The sequence below is a fragment of the Mustela nigripes genome, chromosome 10 (genome assembly GCF_022355385.1).
Source record: "Mustela nigripes isolate SB6536 chromosome 10, MUSNIG.SB6536, whole genome shotgun sequence".
Taxonomy (NCBI): domain Eukaryota; kingdom Metazoa; phylum Chordata; class Mammalia; order Carnivora; family Mustelidae; genus Mustela; species Mustela nigripes.
Window position 1 is genome coordinate 61,378,409 of NC_081566.1, and position 17,300 is coordinate 61,395,708.

General features: G+C 54.9%; 1 protein-coding gene across 3 annotated transcripts in view; it reads left to right on the forward strand.

The window, feature by feature from the left end:
- Window positions 1-17,300, forward strand: part of OLFML2B (olfactomedin like 2B) — a 34,177-nt gene that overhangs the window by 8,180 nt on the left and 8,697 nt on the right. Inside the window, exons 4-6 of one of the 3 annotated variants that reach the window (XM_059413439.1) lie at window positions 7,928-8,104; window positions 13,103-13,334; window positions 14,972-15,484. In XM_059413439.1, the coding sequence (XP_059269422.1) occupies window positions 7,928-8,104; window positions 13,103-13,334; window positions 14,972-15,484 (922 nt within the window). The remainder of the gene's footprint in view (window positions 1-7,927; window positions 8,105-13,102; window positions 13,335-14,971; window positions 15,485-17,300) is intronic. The other 2 variants (XM_059413440.1, XM_059413441.1) reach the window with 2 other exon arrangements.

Here is a 17,300-nt window from a genome sequence, read left to right on the forward strand (position 1 = left end):
TTAAACATTCTCATTACCTAAGGATGCATCCCTAAATATAACAGTTTTGTCAGTTTTTGAGCTCTAGGTAGGTATATAGAGTCCTACAGAATTGTGTGTGTGAATGTGTGGGTACCCGTGTATGTGTGTTGGGTTTCTTTTACTCAGTTTTGTTTTTTTGGTTTGTTTGTTTTGTTTTGTTTTGTTTTGTTTTGTTAAGTAATCTCTGAGGCCAGCGTGGGACTTGAACTCACAGCTCTGAGATCAGGGGCTGTGTGCTGCACTCACTCAGCCCGCCAGGAGCCCCTCAATTTTGTTTTTATTTATTTAGTTATTTATTTTTAAAGATTCAGTTATTAGAGAGAGAGCATGAGTGTGCGAGAGCAGAGGGGGCAGAGAGAGAGGGAGAAGCAGGCTCCCCGCTAAGCAGGGAGCCCAACATAGGGCTCGATCCCAGAACCCTGAGATCATGACCTGAGCCGAAGGCAGATGTTTACCCCACTGAGCCACCCAGGTGCCCCTTTTCAATTTTGTTTTTAACAGTTACTTATGTTGTTTTGTATCCTGTGGTTCATTTATTTTTACTGCTGTGCCGTATTCTCTTGTGTGACTATAGCGTAATTTATCCAACTGTCCTACTGAGGAGGGATATGGGGTGTGTTTTCAGGTTTTTAATTCATAATAGCCCTGGGAGCTCCCCTGTATACACACAGCCCCATGTGTGTTCCCGGACCCAGGCCTGCGGGCACTTCTCAGTGCTGTGTAAGTGGGAACGGAGCTACCGGGATGTGAGTTAGGCTAACCTTCAGTTGTAGGGGCGATTGCAGAACTGTTTTCCCAAGTGCTAGTACAAATTTACGTTCCCTCCAGCAGGGTATGGAAGTGCCACACACGTCCTCACCAACAGCTGGTACTGTCAGACTTTCCAGTTTTTGTCAGCTTGGAGAGTGTAAGAGAGTCGGGCCATGTGACTGTATTTCAGAAACCTAACCCCCAAAACATCTCTTCTGTTCGCCTGGTGGAGGCCTGAAGCCCCATGGGCATTCCTCTAGAACTGGCCCCAGTAGAAGTAACATCTGAAGTGGTCAGCAGGTCAAAAACTTTTTTTTTTTTTTTTTTAAGATTTATTTATTTGACAGAGCACATAAGCCAGGGAAGGGGCAGAGGAGAGGAAAAAGCAGACTCCCTGCTGAGCAGGGAGCCCAATGTGGGGCTGGATGCCAGGACTCCGGGATCTTGACCTGAGCCAAAGGCAGACGCTTCACCGACTGAGCCCCCTGGGCACCCCCAAGCCAAGAACCTCTAATGTGGTAGACTAAGGCTGGCCATTGGGAGAGGCTGGGAAGGAGATAAGAGAGGTATGAGGGTGCATTGAAATTGGGGGTGAGTACACAGAACAGGAGGCAGCAGAGATGAGAATCAGAAGTGTAGAAGGAAAATCTGCAGCTTCCAAAGGCGAGGGCAAACCCTGGTCATGGCACTGATTCAGCTAAGAAGAATTTACCCCGAGCTCTGAGGGCACCCAGAGACCCAGAGCTGTGTGGGCTGCCCGAGCCTCGGCATGGGGACGCAGGCGCGGGCTACAACTCAGAATCCAACTGCTGCTTCCAGGAGGTTTATTAGCAAAGTGGAACAAAGGACGGAGGGACAGATCGCTAAAATAATCTCTTATAGCATCACAGTCTTAGTAGGATTAAGTCATTCCCTAAAGAGGGCAAATCTTTGGGAAGAAGCGCCCCACCCCCATTCAGCTGTGGGATGCACCTGTCCATGTTTGTAAGTACTTAGAAATGGGTATGACCGTGTATACACGTGCCTTTGTAGACGTGTGCGTGTGTCTACAAAGTGCCTGCAGCTCCCCAAAGTGCGATTTCTGTTGCCGAAGCCCGGCCCCGGCTGCCGGGTGCGACTCTTCCCTTTCTCTTGCCCTTCTCTGCCGGGCTTTGCGAAACGTGTCCATGAGCACAGGGCATGGTCACCGTGGAACCTTGTGTGTCATCCGAAGGCTTTTCTCCTAATGGCATTGTGTCCAAGTAAGATCTCACATCTGTGATGTGTTTACCAGGCTCAGAACTGGCCTGCTCCCCAGAATGTGCTAGCACAGACATTGCTACGGCTTCTCCTTCAGCCCTGACGATGTGGTGGCCTTTGGATTTCTGGTCTGAAAGGCAAGATCAAAGAGCATTCCCGACTCTGGGGGGATATATCTTTTCACCAACTAATAGGAAAATGTCATGTGCGTCTGTGCAGGCCTGGCCGCGAGTTAGGTCTCTTTCCAGGCCTCCCCTCTCTGCCCGCCCTCTGTGCCCATCGAGACACCCCAGGTGTTCACTCTCCTTCCCGAGGAAATCTGCGTTTGCGGTGAGGCATTTCATGCCTCTCCCACTCCAGGGCAGCCTTGGAGAGGAGTCTCACCCACCCTGTCCGACCCCAGTGTTGTCACCTTGGAAAGGGAAAGGCTTCAAGAGAGTATTTCTAAGCTACATTTCAGCTTTAATGTTATTTAATTCAGCTACATCTGAATATGAGTTCTCCTGGGGTTGTATATATTTCAAATCTAATTTGTCACTGTGGAATGAAAGGTTTTCTTTTCAGCTAAGCAGACTGAAGGTGTGAGAGGCAGCCCTCCATCTGCTGCCCTAGGAACAGCTTCTAGCTGCCAGGACTTGAAGGGGACATTGTGCTATATAGACGGGTGAGGTTACCCCGATCCAGAAATTCAGCATCAGAGGCCTGGGACTTCTTGGTTCAACTTGTCTGACTGTCCTTCCAGGCTCTGGACTGCTTGAAAGCGACCTGAGCCTGAATCATCTCTATTTCAGTGTGCTGGCTCCCCACCCAAGGTAGACTAGACACTCAGCAGCTGTTTGGTTGGGGGAGTGATTGAAGGGGCAGCTGGTGGCCCCTGCCCCTGGGCCAGCCTGTCCAGCTCCGTCAGCTGTGGTCCGGGATTGTGCCAGGTCCTGCCTGTCTGCTCAGCTGGGACACCGGCTGTTTCTAGCTGCTCTCACCCTCCAGCACTCTCACTAGGGGCTGGAGACAGCTGTTGGCTGGGGTGGCTGTCCCAGGCCACCAGGTCCTACCTGTGTCCTGGAGGGCTCAGAGGGGGAAGGGCAGGTGAGCTGCTGGGAGCTCAGAGCCCCCAGAATCCGGTCGCCCACACGCTCACTTCACCCCCTCAAGGAAGGCCGTTCCCTGTGCCCTCTGGCTTGCCATCTGCATCGGGCCCTGGGCACATTCAGCTAGCGAGTGATAGGGGTCAGGTGGCCTCCTCGGATGTGGAGGCACATGCCTGCTGCAGGACTTAACCCAGCTGCAGTCTGGCTTTGTCTCCTCCTGCAGGGGCCCAGTGCGTCTTTTTACAACCCAGCAGCCTCTCCGGGGGACGAGGGTTCTCACCTTCCCTCTTGCCCGAGCTGCCAAACCTTAGCTCACTTCCCCTTTTCCGCCTACATATCTGCTCCGGATGGCGAGGGCCAGCCCTGCTCCAGCTTCATCTGGGGGCATCGTCGGCCTTTGTGCAAGAACACAGAAGCCTTCCAGAGCTCTGCACCGTGCTCGCTCCCGTCACCCCCAACGCTTTCTGCTTACGCTGTCACCGTCTCACCCAGACACCCCTGTCCCTGTCCAACAGCCAGACAGGGTCAGGACACAGTCTGTACCTGTGAAACAGCTTCCCTACATCCATTCCACCGGGCTGCACACCTCCCACGGCCTGACACCCGTGTGCCGGCTCTGCCCCCAGCTCCACCAACTTCCAGTCCCCTGTGCCCAGCAACCCTCCAGGTTTGCATACTTCCTCCCCTCTGGTGTGCATGCCTCTGGCTGTATCAATGTGAGACACGTGTCCCCTTCTGGCAGTCTGGGCTTGCTCTCGGTGGGCATCTCCTGGGCCCTGGGGCCAACGCCAAGTCCCTCCAGTCCATGGCACATGCTCTGTGAACCCTGCTCATGTCCTTGCCTCTGCTCAGATCTTTATGTGCCGTGGCTGGCTGTGTCCAGCCTCTGAGCCAGCCCCGTCTACAGGCCCTTCCTTTCTCCTCCCTGCCCTCCTCTTCCTCACATCAGCATCCTTGGCGGGGGCTAGATAGGCCCCCATGCCTGTGTCCTCCACCGCATTGCTGGCACCACCTGTGGGCCAAGCTGCACACACTATCACCATCATGGCTGCAGCTGTCCGGAGGGGAAGAGCCTGAGGCCTGAGGCCATGGGCTTCGCTGTTCGGCCAGAGCAGAGTCAAGAGCGCCCCATGTGGGCAGTGCCCCGCGTGCTTCCTGAGAAGTGGCACACGAAAAACCTTGGTGTGGGGAAGCAAGAATCTCAGGGGATGGTGGGGGGGCCCTGAAAGGCCAGCGCCCCCCCCCCCCAGTAGAGGCGGCCGAGTCGGGGGTGACTGAGGGGGTGGTCGCTGCCCTGGGGGACGCCCGCTGGCCCAGCCTGGCAGGCCAATGGGGTGATGCCCCTGCCTGTTGGCTGTTTACTCGGCGACTGGCTGACTTTTCTGTTCCTGGGCGGGGGGAAGGAACCGTATAGCTTCTGTGGGTTCTCAAGGCCAAACTGTACCAGACCCTCCTCTGTGGAAACTCCAGATAACGGCTCCTTGCTCAAATGGGAAAGGGTATTGGGGATTTATAAGTCAGGGAGAAGAAGTCCCGTCCAGGGACCTAGAAACCCCAAGATCTGGAGAACGGGAGCCGAGTCCATGGGGCTGCCCCTTTGCCTCACAGCGAGTGCAGAGGCTGGTGCAGACTCTTGCAAGGTATTCAGGAATCCGGTGGGATCTTGTTTGTAGCAAGGCTCTGCGGGGCCAGGCATTGGGTCCACCCAGCAGGGAGTCCTAGGGCCGCACCGCAGCCCCCATCCTAGAGACTGGGTCATTGACCTTCCTGACGTCTCGGGAGATACAAGTGTCACCCGCCGTGACTTTGACTTTTCATTGGTTGGTACTTTCCTGGTCCTTTGACTTTTCATTGGTTGGTGCTTTCATCCCTTTAAGGAGGGTGGTCTTCATCAAAGCAGGGTCCTGCAGGGTGTGGCTTACACTTGACCCCTGAGGCCCAGCATGGAGCGCGTGAATGTATTAATGTGGAAGTAACACCCAGAACTCCTGAGCCTGCTGGGCTGTGTCGTATGTCTCAGGACCTTGAGTGGTAACAGGGGGGAGGGGCCCGAACCTGACACAGCAGGTGCTCGGGGATGCACAGAAATCTGTGAATCCTGGGCGCCTGGCTGGCTCCCTCGGTGGAGTGAGTGCTCTTGATCTCGGGGTCATGAGTTAGAGCCCCATATTGGGTGTAGACGTGACTTAAAAATCAAATCTTTAAGAACAAAAAAAGAAATGTGTGAATCCCACGGAGGCACCTGGCACCTTTCCTGTTGGCCCCAGAAAAATCTGGGTCCTATAAAACTGCCTCTTTTGAACATTTGGGCCCCTCTTTTCCAGAGGTGTACCCCAAGCTTCCTACCTTTAAAGCAGCACTTCGCAAACTTGTCTGCAGATTGCCTGGGGGTCTGGTTAAAAAGCACACTTCGATTCAGCAGGTTTGGGCGGGGCCCCAGACTGTCTTCCTAACAGCTCCTGAAGGTGCTCCCCGCTGCTGGTCCGTCCCACTTTGCGGGTCCACTGCACCCCATGTCTCTGCACATGCACATGCGCAGTCTCTCAGAGACCCCAAGGCCACACTGCAGTATTCAAGGCCCCTCTGATGGGCTCCCCATGGTTCCAGAGCTGGCTGAGCACCAGGACCCTCCCGTAGGGATCTTAGTGGTCCTGTGAGTGAGTTTCAGAGACAAGGACCAGGAGACTAGGTGCTGGGCTCAGCTCTGCCACTTTTATTTTTATCATCCTGGGCAAATCCCATCATTCCTCTGGGCCTCAGTGTCCCCATCTGAGACATATTTGAGTTCTGGGATCCTCCAGGGGCCTAGAAACCTCAACTGTAATATCCTATGAAATATAATAACCACTTTGTGTGTCCCAGGCACTTCCTCATATTTTAACTTATTTACTCATAGGAATTCATCGGGAAAGTGCTAGTATTGCCCCATTTTACCCCTAGGGAAACAGGCACAGCGAGTCTGATTAGCCCAAGATCAAAGAAGTAGCAATAACACCAACATGTGAGCCAGACGGTTTCCTCCAGAATCTGTACTCTTAACCATTGCCCTCAACTGCCACTGGTAACACCTGTCAAGAGTGACTATTCATCCACTAAGACTGCTCGATCCAGCTGTTCCTGAAAGAAGCCTTCTTTCTCAGGGGCATTATCTCTTCCAGTGAACTCTGTGCAATTTAGAGAGGCGAGCTTGGCTTGAGCCCCACAGAAGCACAGCAAGCCCTTCCATGTCTCAAAATCTGCCATGAAATGAAATGCCAGAAAAACGGCATGGCCAGGGGTCCTGGAGTCTGGTTAGTTTTAACAAGTACCTGGTGCATTCTTTGGGGCAGCCCCTGTAGGAGCCACCAGAGCCACAGTGTCTGGGGGTTACTATCTGCCTGGGTACTTAGATACCCTCTCTGAGCTACTGTGCCTTTCCTCTGTGAGTTTGAAATATCTTGCCAGGTGGCAGGGGTCTGACCCTTTACACTCCTCGTATCTGTCTGCTAAAGATGGAAAGCAAATGCATCCTCTGTTTTACGTGTTTGCTTCCTCTACCCCCATAAACAATGCTTAAAGAGAACATCCCATCTGAAAACTCAGATGCAGGACGCCTGGGTGGCTCAGTTCATTAAGCGTCTGTCCTTGGCTCTAGTCATGATCTCAGGGTCCTGAGATCCAGCCCTGCGTCAGGCTCCCTGCTCAGTGGAAAGCCTGCTTCTCTCTCTCCTTCCACACCACCTCCATGTCCTTTCTCTCTCAAATAAATAATCTTTTGTAAAAAATAAATAAAAAATAAAACAAAAACTCTAATGCTTATGGAAACTTTAGAATACCGGCCAGAGTTGGACAATGTTGGATCTCAGGCCAGTAAACGTCTCTCAAAATAACCTGAGGAGAAAGGGCACCTCTGAGCCTGCCGGTAACTGTCCCTGGTTCAGATCCCGTGCAGCGTCCCCTCCTCTAGGACACTGTCTCTCCCCTGTCCCCTCCCTCCTCTGAACTCCGTCAGTTCACCCTTGCCACTTGCAGAGTCCAGTGTGCTGGGTCATCTTCCTCCCGCCATGTGGGCCTTTTTCCCAGTTACAGTCGGCATCTCCCCAGCACCCCAGGACAAAGCCCCAGCAGTATTTGAGCCTTTTTTTGGTACCACACTCTACCTTAGACACACGGGAGATGCTTACTAGTATGGGTTGGCTGAAGTACACCTTTGGTCCCTTCCAGTATGAACCAGACCTGGAACACAGGTCATTTGCCAAATGGGGGTCATTTAGGGAAACTTTTTATGGGTCAATAGGAAAGTTTGAAACCTGCCCGTGGGTTTTCTATGTAACCAATGCCTTTAAAAAGTGCCAGGGAATAGTTTGTGTTCACTAGAAAAGCAGACTAAATAGGTATCTTTGGCCACGTCTTCTCAAATTGCTTTTTTAAAGACTCTTCTTTCATTAATCGAGCTCCTGGTTCACATGTTTTGGGTCCAAGTGAGTGGAATTTTTTGTCGTGTTCGTATTCATGGGTTAAGGGGGCACGTGCCAAGTACCAGTGACGAAAAAGAAGCTAGGTGTCCTGGTGACCCAAAAACACGACAGCATCAGGGTTAGGAAAGCCATGGGGGCTTTGGGAGGGGGGGTATCTCCTGCTGCAGGACATGCTGGAGACGGGCTGCGCCCGCAGGACTGCGCGGGGCCTGGCCCGCAGTGCAGGGGGTCAGATGCTCTCCAGGACTCGGGTTGCTCCCTGGCCGCTTTCTCCACCCGTCTCCATGCACCCAGCTCTGAGCCAAGAGAGGGGCTGGCTGCCTCCTGCGCAGCTCTTCCATGGATCTTCGTGACATTTTTTTCCTTTCTCAGGAAGTTTCTAAAAACCTCACCAAGGAAAATGAACAAATCAAAGAAGACGTGGAAGAAATTCGGACGGAGATGAGCAAACTAGGGAAAGAGAACTGCTCCGGCGGCGTCCTAGACGGCATGCCTGACGTGCGCTCGGCTCTGCAGAGGGACGCGGCTGCAGCGTACGCCCACCCAGAGGTGCGGCCCTGGCCCTGAGGCAGCTGGGGGTGGGGGGTTGGGAAGGTTTGGGGGGTGCACAGCCCCGGGAAGCACACGGCCAGGCTTGCACCTGTGCCAGGCTCTGTGCGTTTGGATCCCTTCACAGCCATGGTCACATTTCTTCTAGACGGCCCTTCTGTAGGTGTGATGGGGCAGGGGACGGGTCTGTGGTACCTAATGGTGAAGCCCACAGGGGCTCCGAGAGGAAGCGGTGAAGCCCTGGCCCCACCCCGCCACCCGAGTGAGGAGTGAGGAGGAGCGGGCATGCTCCTGGGTTGTCTGGGCCCGTCGTGGTTCACTCCTGCCGCCCTGACATCATTACTGACAGAACCTTCTTCGGCTCTCAAAAGCTCCCCAGTTAGAAACAGGAAGTTGTGGGGCCTCCCTGTTCACACAGGGCTTGTGGTGCACTCCGGCCGTCCATCGCCCTCCCGGGTGGCTTTCCCCCGGTTGCGGCAGGCCAGGCGGAGATCAGGATCCTCACTTTCCAGAGGAGGGGACACATCCCGGGACGCTCGTGGGGCACCTCACTCGGCCACGGAGGCGGTGGCAGGGCTTCTCAAACCTCTGTCTCCTCCCACCCAGTGGCATCCCGGCGCGAGCCCCCCGCTGCCCGTGCATAAAGGGGAACGTTGTGTGATGGGGTCTGGAGCGATGCCACAGGACCTGCTTATCAAAAATGCCCCCGCATGGCACTGGTTCCTTTGACCCCAGTTAGGAAGTGACGCTCACATGCATTTCTGTGGCTCTGAGTGTTGCCATTTAATGTGGTGGTTGTGTCCCAAGCTGGTGCCCAAGAAACAGTATCTCTTTGGGAGCTAAGCCCTAAGAGCGGAAGAGGAGGAAACAGTTTTGGTGGCAGAATGCGGTGTGTGAGCCGGTCTGGGTCAAGTGTCAGAAGAGGGTCCTTGGCAACAGGGGACAACAGCAGTTAAGAGAGGCCTTGCTGGCGTTAACCGGGCCAAGGGTGGGTGGTGGACGGCAGAGCCTGGATTCCAGATGGACCCTCCTGGGGCAGCAGGCGGGGTGGAGGGGAGCAGGGCCCGGGACCTCCAGAGTCGCTGAGCTGCGCCGTGTGCCAGGGCATGGAGAAGGGCTAAGCATTGCTACCCCGGACTCCGCCGGGGTCAGTAGGAACTGGGACAGGAGAGGAAGTCAGCCTGGGCTTGGAACTCTTGGAAACTCATCACCGTGGTGCCAGGTGGGCAGCAGCCGTGGGTTAGGAGGGCACCCCGGGCACATGTGTTCCCAAGGTAGGACGGCAGGCGGATTTGGACTTTGGAGGCAAGAAGCCCCAAAGACGGTACGGCACTCGCACCCTGCCCAGCGTGTAACTCAAAATAAAACCAGTTCCAAACCAGAAAATAAGGATAAGGAAGGCCAATAATTTTCTGGCTTTACCCATGATGACTACTTTGATGCTTTTTTGGACGTATTATATTTCTTCAATGATTATTTTTATTCTCGTTTTTAGTTGTCCCCCAAAAGGCTAGCTACTGAGCATGTGTTTAGTCTGCTTGGTGGGTCATCCTTGAACAGATCTGAGCTTATAAACCAAAAAGCCAAGGACATTTGGGCTGGAAGGGACCTTGGCGGTACCCCCTCCCCCCACCCGGGCCCAGCGGCTCCTGTCTCAGCCCATCTGGCATGTTCCGCTGGCCCCGTGCCCCGTGGTGTCCGGCATTCCCCATCCTTTCTGGCTTCCAGCTTCCCGCTCGGCTGAGCTGGAGAATTCGGCTGTTGTCTTGATGATACATTACGTGGTATGTTCAGCAACCCAGCTCATATTTCCTGAGGGCAAACAGTAACCCAAATCAAACACACCAAACTCTTTTTCTCTTTGCTCAGCAAAGCCCTTTCCCCTCCTGAAATTCCCATTCATCACTCTGCTGAAGTTAGCACAATCCACCCAAACGGGTTGGAGGGGGTGGTGGTTAGAGCCAGGGCCAGGGAGGGGTGGGAAAGTGGGAAGCACTTGGGAAGAAGTCCCAAGACTAGGATCCAAGAAGTCCCAAGACTAGGATCCAAGAAGTCCCAAGACTAGGATCTTCCTCCCCTTCTTTATCTTTCCGTGTCTTTAGTGCACCCAGTGCTAGAAAGGAGGCACGTGGAGGCGAGGTTTGGTGGTTATTTTCAGGGTTCTCCGTTGATACTGGGGCTTCTCGGAGTGGTGAGTGGCAATATGTCAGAGGCCTCTCTCCAAGAAGGTCTTGCCTGGAGGGTTGGCAAGGGGCTCCGGGGGCTGGGTTGGCAGTGGAGAGGGCAGGGTGGGAGCTGGGACATAGGGACGCCAGGAGGTGAAGTCATACAACAGGCTCCCGGATTAGCAGAGAGAGGAAAGCAAAGCGTGGTGGGGGCAGCTGCCGCCCAGCTCAGCCTGTCGCCAGTGAATCCAAGGAAATTATATGTTCTCTGGCAGAGGCTGCCATGGTCTTGCTCCATCTCCTTGGCTGGGAGAAGGAACTGCAGTTCCCGCCTGTCCCGGAGAGCCTGGAATTAAAGACAGTTCCTGGGGTTTACCATGAAGAAATGGCAACCCGCTTTCGCAATGCACAGGAGACCAGGGTCCAGCAATTAGCTGGCCCACAGCGTCTGAGTCAAACATGGGGCCTTTATCTGCTTCCCAGCCTCCTTCCCCAGTGGGAAAGGAGGGATCCCCACGTCTGCTGGGCACCGGCCAGACCAGGGCCCTGTGCGCTTGAGGATGTAGACGAGTTTTTGGATAGCAGACAAGTTGGTCCCATGGTCACGGGTGTGGGCAGCGTGGCTTCATGGCTGGAAGGGGGAGGGCTCTGAACACAGCAGCCCTGCCCCTGCCTGGTAGGTGCCCCCTCTGCCCTTCAGCAACTAACCAGCAACCAACTCGCTAGATGACGCCGAGCCCCCTTTTCCTGGCTTGCAAAGTGTGGATAGTGCTGTCTGCCCTGCCCCGTTGTTGTAAGGGCCAAAACACCATGAAGGTCAAGGTGGGTGCTCCCTGAAACCCATCACCACGGGCCCCGCATCCCTGCATCTCTCGTCCAGAGCACCACGGTGGCAAGAAATGGGAATTGAGGACAGGCTAGTGGCAGGTGTGGGGGCTCCCCAGGACCCCTCTCAGACCCCCGCCATGGGGGCTGGCCGAAGGGTGCTCCTGGCTTGCAGGAGTCCTCTCCACAGTGTGCTGGGGCGTGAGGAGCTGTCGCGTCAGCTCTGTCACCTGGGTCAACTCTTTTGTCACAGGAAAGCCTGTAGCCTACTGTAAAGCATCATTTGACAAAATCCCAGTGCCCGTCATAAATGTAGCCTGTTCTCTGGGATTTGTAATGGGTGGAAAACTCACTGTCACCAGGGTGCCTCAATCAGAACATGCAGCTCTTTGATTTCAGGGCTGTGAGTTCGAGCCCCATGTTGGGCATAGAGATTACTTTAAAAAAAAAAAAAAAGTGTCAGTGTAATAGGTCCTAAGGAGCACCCACTCGGGGGACTCAGAGATGCGCAAGAGATGGCTATTCTTCCAGCTCCTTCGAGTCTGCAGAGGCAAAATCCTTCCACAATGCCCGTGGAAGGCAGGTGGGGAGAGGGGCTATGACAGGAGGTGTGGACTTAGTCCGTTGGAAGTTGTGTTCAGCTTTGAGGAGAAGCTGCTGTTCTTTCACAAAGAAGGAGCCTCGGAGGCAGGCCGACCTGGCCACTGTGCTTAGCTGCACGATGCCGTTAGTGAGGCCCGTCCTCAGAATCCCTTCGTGGTCACAAGATGGGTGCCCAGTGGAAGCTGCCCCATGCACATTGCAGGCCACACCGACCAGGAAGAGTGCGAAAGATACCTTCCAGCTGACAGCAACCCCCCCCCCCCTTTTTTTAAGGATTTTATTTATTCATTTGACAGAGAGAGATCACAGGTAGGCAGAGAGGCAGGCAGAGAGAGAGGAGGAAACAGGCTCCCTGCTGAGCAGAGAGCCCGATGCGGGGCTTGATCCCAGGACCCTGAGACCATGACCTGAGCTGAAGGCAGAGGCTTTAACTCACTGAGCCCCCCAGGCGCCCCTGACAGCCCCCTTTTAAGGAACTTTCCCAGCAGCTCTTTCCACCAACTTGTCCTATACCCCACTGGCCAGAACTTTGGGCCGCTCCCGCAGAGCCAGTTTCCCACTGGAAAGGAACAGGAGACGGGATTTGCATTCAGTCAGTCAGAAGTCTCTGCCACAACGTGTGAAGTGAGGACTGAGAAAGAAAGATTAATTACGAACGAGAAGGTCTGGGAGTATTTTTTTAAGGACCTGAGATGCTAGCCAGGCCTTGAGAAATGGGTAGGTTATGGTAAGTGGCTCTGGATGGGAGAAGGAAATGGGCTTCCAGACAGAAAGAGCAGTCAAAACCAAGAGCCCGGAGCTTAGGAGAGCCAAGGCCGAGAGGTCAGCCAAATGCCTGATGGACCAGGGGTCGGGGCTCGGAGGGGCAGAACTAGAGAGAAGAATGCTGAGCTGGGTCAAGGTGCATTTTTAAGAGGGGTGTAAATGCCAGGCCAGGGACCTTGGACTTTCTTCTGGATGCATCAGGGTGGGTTGGGGTCATTCCTTGTGACGGTGGAAGTAAGAGCTTCCCCCAGAGGTGGGCATCTTGGGCCTCAGGCCTCATGTCCCGGCCCGGGCACCATTGTCCGTCCACACAGGGATCTCCCTGGAAACACCTGATTCCAGATCTAAGTCACACAGCAGCCCTAGCCCAGACTGAGAGGATGACTGCACGCTCTGAGAAGTACAGCGTGGAGGTCAGAGACACACGCTGGAGTCCGGGTACCAGGGTTCAAATCCTGCCTCCACCACTGCCCAGCTGTGGGACCTGGGGCAACCTCTCTGTGCCTCAGGTTCCTAACGTGTAAATGCGAATGGTAAAGAGTTCCTACCCCGGAAGACAGTGCCTTGCCTGCAGCTTTGCCTCCTCCCGACCCCTGCCTATCTGACCAGTGACCCGGCCTTCCCTTGTGTCCCCTCCGAGGAGCAGTATGAGGAGCGGTTTCTGCAGGAAGAGACCGTGTCCCAGCACATCAACTCCGTCGAGCTCCTGCAGACACGGCCCCTGGCCCCGCCCCAGGTGGCGAGGCCCCAGCGGCCCCTGCAGAGGCAGGTGCACCTGCGGGGCCGGCCAGCCTCCAAGCCCACCGTCATCCGGGGCATCACCTACTACAAGGCCAAGGTCCCCGAGGAGGAGAATGACATCGAAGAGCAGCGTGAGTTGGGGTCAGCAGGCCGCTGCGGAGGCAGGGCGGAGGGGAGGGAGTCAGTATTTGGACCCTCCCGCAGTCTAATGACTGCTGTGGCCTCGCAGAGCCAGCAGGGTCATGGGGGAATTGCCTGCCGAGACAAAAGACCGGAGTTCCTGCTGTGTTTCCTCACAATTTGCTGCGCTGCCTCCTCCGGCGGGTCACTTGAGGTCTCTGGGCTTTCGAAGATCACGATCACGTAGCAAAGCTATAGGGGACTTCAGTGCCCTCCAGTCCTGTTTTAAGGACCCTGAGGCTTGTGGGGAGAGGGGTGCTGTGCTCAGGATAGCACCTGCTGTCCCTGCCTCCAGGGGACCCGGGCTTTTCCCCTCTCCAAGTTTGTGCTCACCTAGCTGTTGACGTAATCAGTTTGCCTGTCTGTTCTCTTTTTTAATTACTGATTTGTGGGAATTTTTTTTTTTTTTTTTTTTTTTTTTTTCTTGAACAAGTCCATTGTCAGTGGTAAGTGCCGCACACGTTTTTGCCCTGCCCGGGGACTGCAGCTTCAGTTCCTTAATGGTGGTTTTGACAAACAGAAGAAACGCAATTTGCTCTTTATTTCATTTGTGGTTAGACCTCTTTGTGTCCTAACAGAGCTTTGCTTCCTCATATGCCTTCTCTGCTCAAAACCCTGCCCCCTCCTGCATTTCACTCAGAATAAGAGCTGAAGGCCAAACACAGCACCCAAATCCCAGGTGACCCAGTTCCCGTGCCCTCCCCGCCATCATGGGTTACTCTTCCTGCACACCCTCTGCCTTGTCCACACTGGACCCACTGTAGGCATGTTCTGGCCTCAGGGCCTTTGCACGCTGCTCCTTGCCCCAGAATACTCTTCCTCAGATGACTGCTTGGCCAGCTCCCTGAGCTCCTTCAGGCCTCTCTCATCTCCATCCTGACCACTTGATTCATTACTGCAAGTCTCCCCCTGCCCCCTGCCAGCTCTCCAGACACGCCTCATCCTACTCGAATTTTCTCCTCAGCACCATCAAGTGTGCTGTCTATCTGTTCTTTAGTGTCTGTGCCACTAGACAGAAGCCCCATAAGGGCAAGATGTTTGTTTTGCTCACGGTTGTTGAGTGTGCGCCATAAGCGTGCTGGACGAATGGACAGGGTGACTGGCTTCCTCTGGGCTCCATGGCCGTGGGTGCAGGTCCTCCCCACGTCCCCGAGCCTGGGTGAAGCTGAGAGGCAGCCCCGTCAGAGACCCTCCGGGGAACGCGGTGCCCTCCCATCCCTGCAACTTCTCACCCTCTTCCGGAATCCCAGCCGGGCTCCATCTCTGAACCAGGGTGTCGTGTTGAGGGAAGGAACCCTCTCATTATTTTTTTCTAAAGATCTTGTTTATTTGAGAGAGGGTGGGGGAGGGAGAATACAAGTGGAAGGAGACGGAGAAGCAGGCTTCTTCCGTTGAGCAGGGAACCCGACTTGGAGCTCTATCCCAGGCCCCTGGGATCATGACCTGAGCGGAAGGCAGATACTTAACTGGCTGGGCCCCCCAGGCGCCCCAGGAACAGTCTTCTTAATCTTCCAAGTGCCACATGCTCTTGCTCCTCTGACAGGGTTCCTCCCCCTGAGTCACAGATGACCTTGTGTTTGTTTCCCAGAAGATGAGTTTTTCAGTGGTGACAATGGAGTGGATTTGCTGATTGAAGACCAGCTTCTGAGACACAATGACCTGCTGACCAGTGCCACCCGGAGGCCAGTGGTCACCCGTCAGGGCACCACTGGGATGAGTGACACGCAGACCTCAGTCCTGGCCGCGCCCTCAGAGCCCAGCACCCCGGACCCCACCCTGTCTGCCTCAGTGGAACAGTTCTCAGCACCACTCCAGACCTCCTCCGTGTTTCCAGGTCCCACAACAGAGGCAAGCCTGGAACCTTCCACTCAGGTACCAGCCACCACCGTGGCGCACACAGCCACCCAGCAGCCTCCGGCCTCAGCTTCCCCGCCAGCGGCCTCTGGGAACCCATTTACTGAGGCTCCACACATGGCCCTGGTGCCTCCTACCACAGTCCGGACAGACTCGCTGGGGAGAGATGCTACCACGGGGCAGGGCACAGCCCCTGCCAGCCCCACCCTGAGCCCAGAAGAGGAGGATGACATCCGGAATGTCATAGGTGAGTTCCCTCCACCTGGCCACTGTGTCCTGCTCAGCTCTGGTAACGGGCTCAGCCTGGGGGTAGGAGAGAGAGGAGAGAGAGGAGCCAGAAGGCCGGAAGTTCCTTCCTTCTTTGGAAGGAAAAGCAGGTGGACTTACACATCTAGGGGTGGTGTTGTTGCTGCTGTGGTTTTTAGAGAGAAAGAAAGTGCGTGCACATGCGTATGACCGACGGTGGGGAGAGGCAGAAGGAGAGAGAGACTCTCAAGCAGACTCCCTGCTGGGCCCAGAGCCCGACGCAGGGCTCGACCTCACGACCCTGAGATCATGAATTAAGCCAAAACAAGAGTCAGTTTCTTAACTGACTGAGCCACCCGGGTGCCCCAACATCTAGGGTTTATGTATTCCAAACGAGCCAGTGGTGCCGGTGGGAAGCTCCTCTCTGAGGTATACATAAGTCAGTGGAGAGAGGGCCCTACCTCATGGGTCAGTTTTGTAAACATTTCTTGAGCGCCTTTTGTTTCCTAGGCTTTGTGATGGGGGTTGGGTATCTGGCAATGACTCGGTTTTCTGCAGTAGGTTTACCAGGCTGTGACGGAACAAGGGACTTTTAGTCGTGGAGGTCCCAAAATAAGAGAGAAGAGGGAGCACGGTACCACTAGTACAGTGGGCCCCAGGGCCCGGTCCCCCGAGCGGCGGCCTTGGAGAGTGTGGAGCTCTGTGGCTTCGTGTGATAGATGCTGTGGCGGGAGAGGGAGGGAGAGACCGAGGGAGCACCAGCATAGCCTGGATGCTAAGCAGGCTGGGAGGCTGTTCTAAGGAGGTGTCATTTGAGCTGGGTTTTGAAGGATGAACAGGAGTTTTCTAAACAGAGAAGGGAAACCTTCTGACTGTTAGATCTAAAGGAGCAAAGCACATTCCAGAAGTGTGACAAGTTCAGTCTGTTCCGTGAGCTCCAGAGCCACATGGTGACCCTGAGAACCGTGGTTGGAACACGTGTTGGGGAAAGACAGCAAGAGAAGGACACGGGAGCAGGCTGCAGGGGTCTCTCCCAAAGAGAGCACAGCCAGACATCCACTGAGGCACCACTGAGACCGACTATTGAATAAGAGTTTCATCAAAGTACTTGTTGGAAAATGTATGTGCTTTGACAGAAGACATGGTTTGCCTTCTACCTTTTCCTTCTTCCCACTTTCTGCTCCCTTGGCCACCTTGTCTCCATTCCCTGCTCAGAACAAGGTGCTGGCTGCTGTCAGACAAGGTTGGGGAAGGAGCACCTGCCAGGAGCAGACACCTGGGTCAGAGCTGGGTCTCAGCCACTGACAGCTGTGTGACCTTGGCCGAATCCCTCCCCTTCGATGGGGCTCCGATGTAATTAGCTATTTGCTAAAGCCTGTTTCCTCCACGAAATCCTGTGGTTTCTTGCAGTGGTTTTATCAGGCGGTGATACAACAAGGGAAATTCCCAGAATAATGGCACCGTGGGAGCAGGGAGATAACCACTAGCAGCAGACCCCAGGGCAAGAGCTCATGAACCTCTAGAAGAAGCCCGTGCTTGGGCCACAGAGGGGTGGGAGCAGGAGGGGGTGGTCTTTTTCATTTTCTTTCCCTCGCATGGTGGAAGCAAGCTGACGTGGCAGAGAAGGCAGTCGCTCTGCATGGATGGTGAATTCTGAAGCTGTAGGTCCTGCTTGATTTCTGCAGATTGCCCTGGGGCCTGAGCCCGAGGTTTCCACTTCCTCCCTGGCTCTGGGTAGCCTGACCACGCTCCTGGGGCTATAGCCCCTGAGCCCCACATCATACCCCCCACTCTGCCACCGCCTCACCCACGAGTGG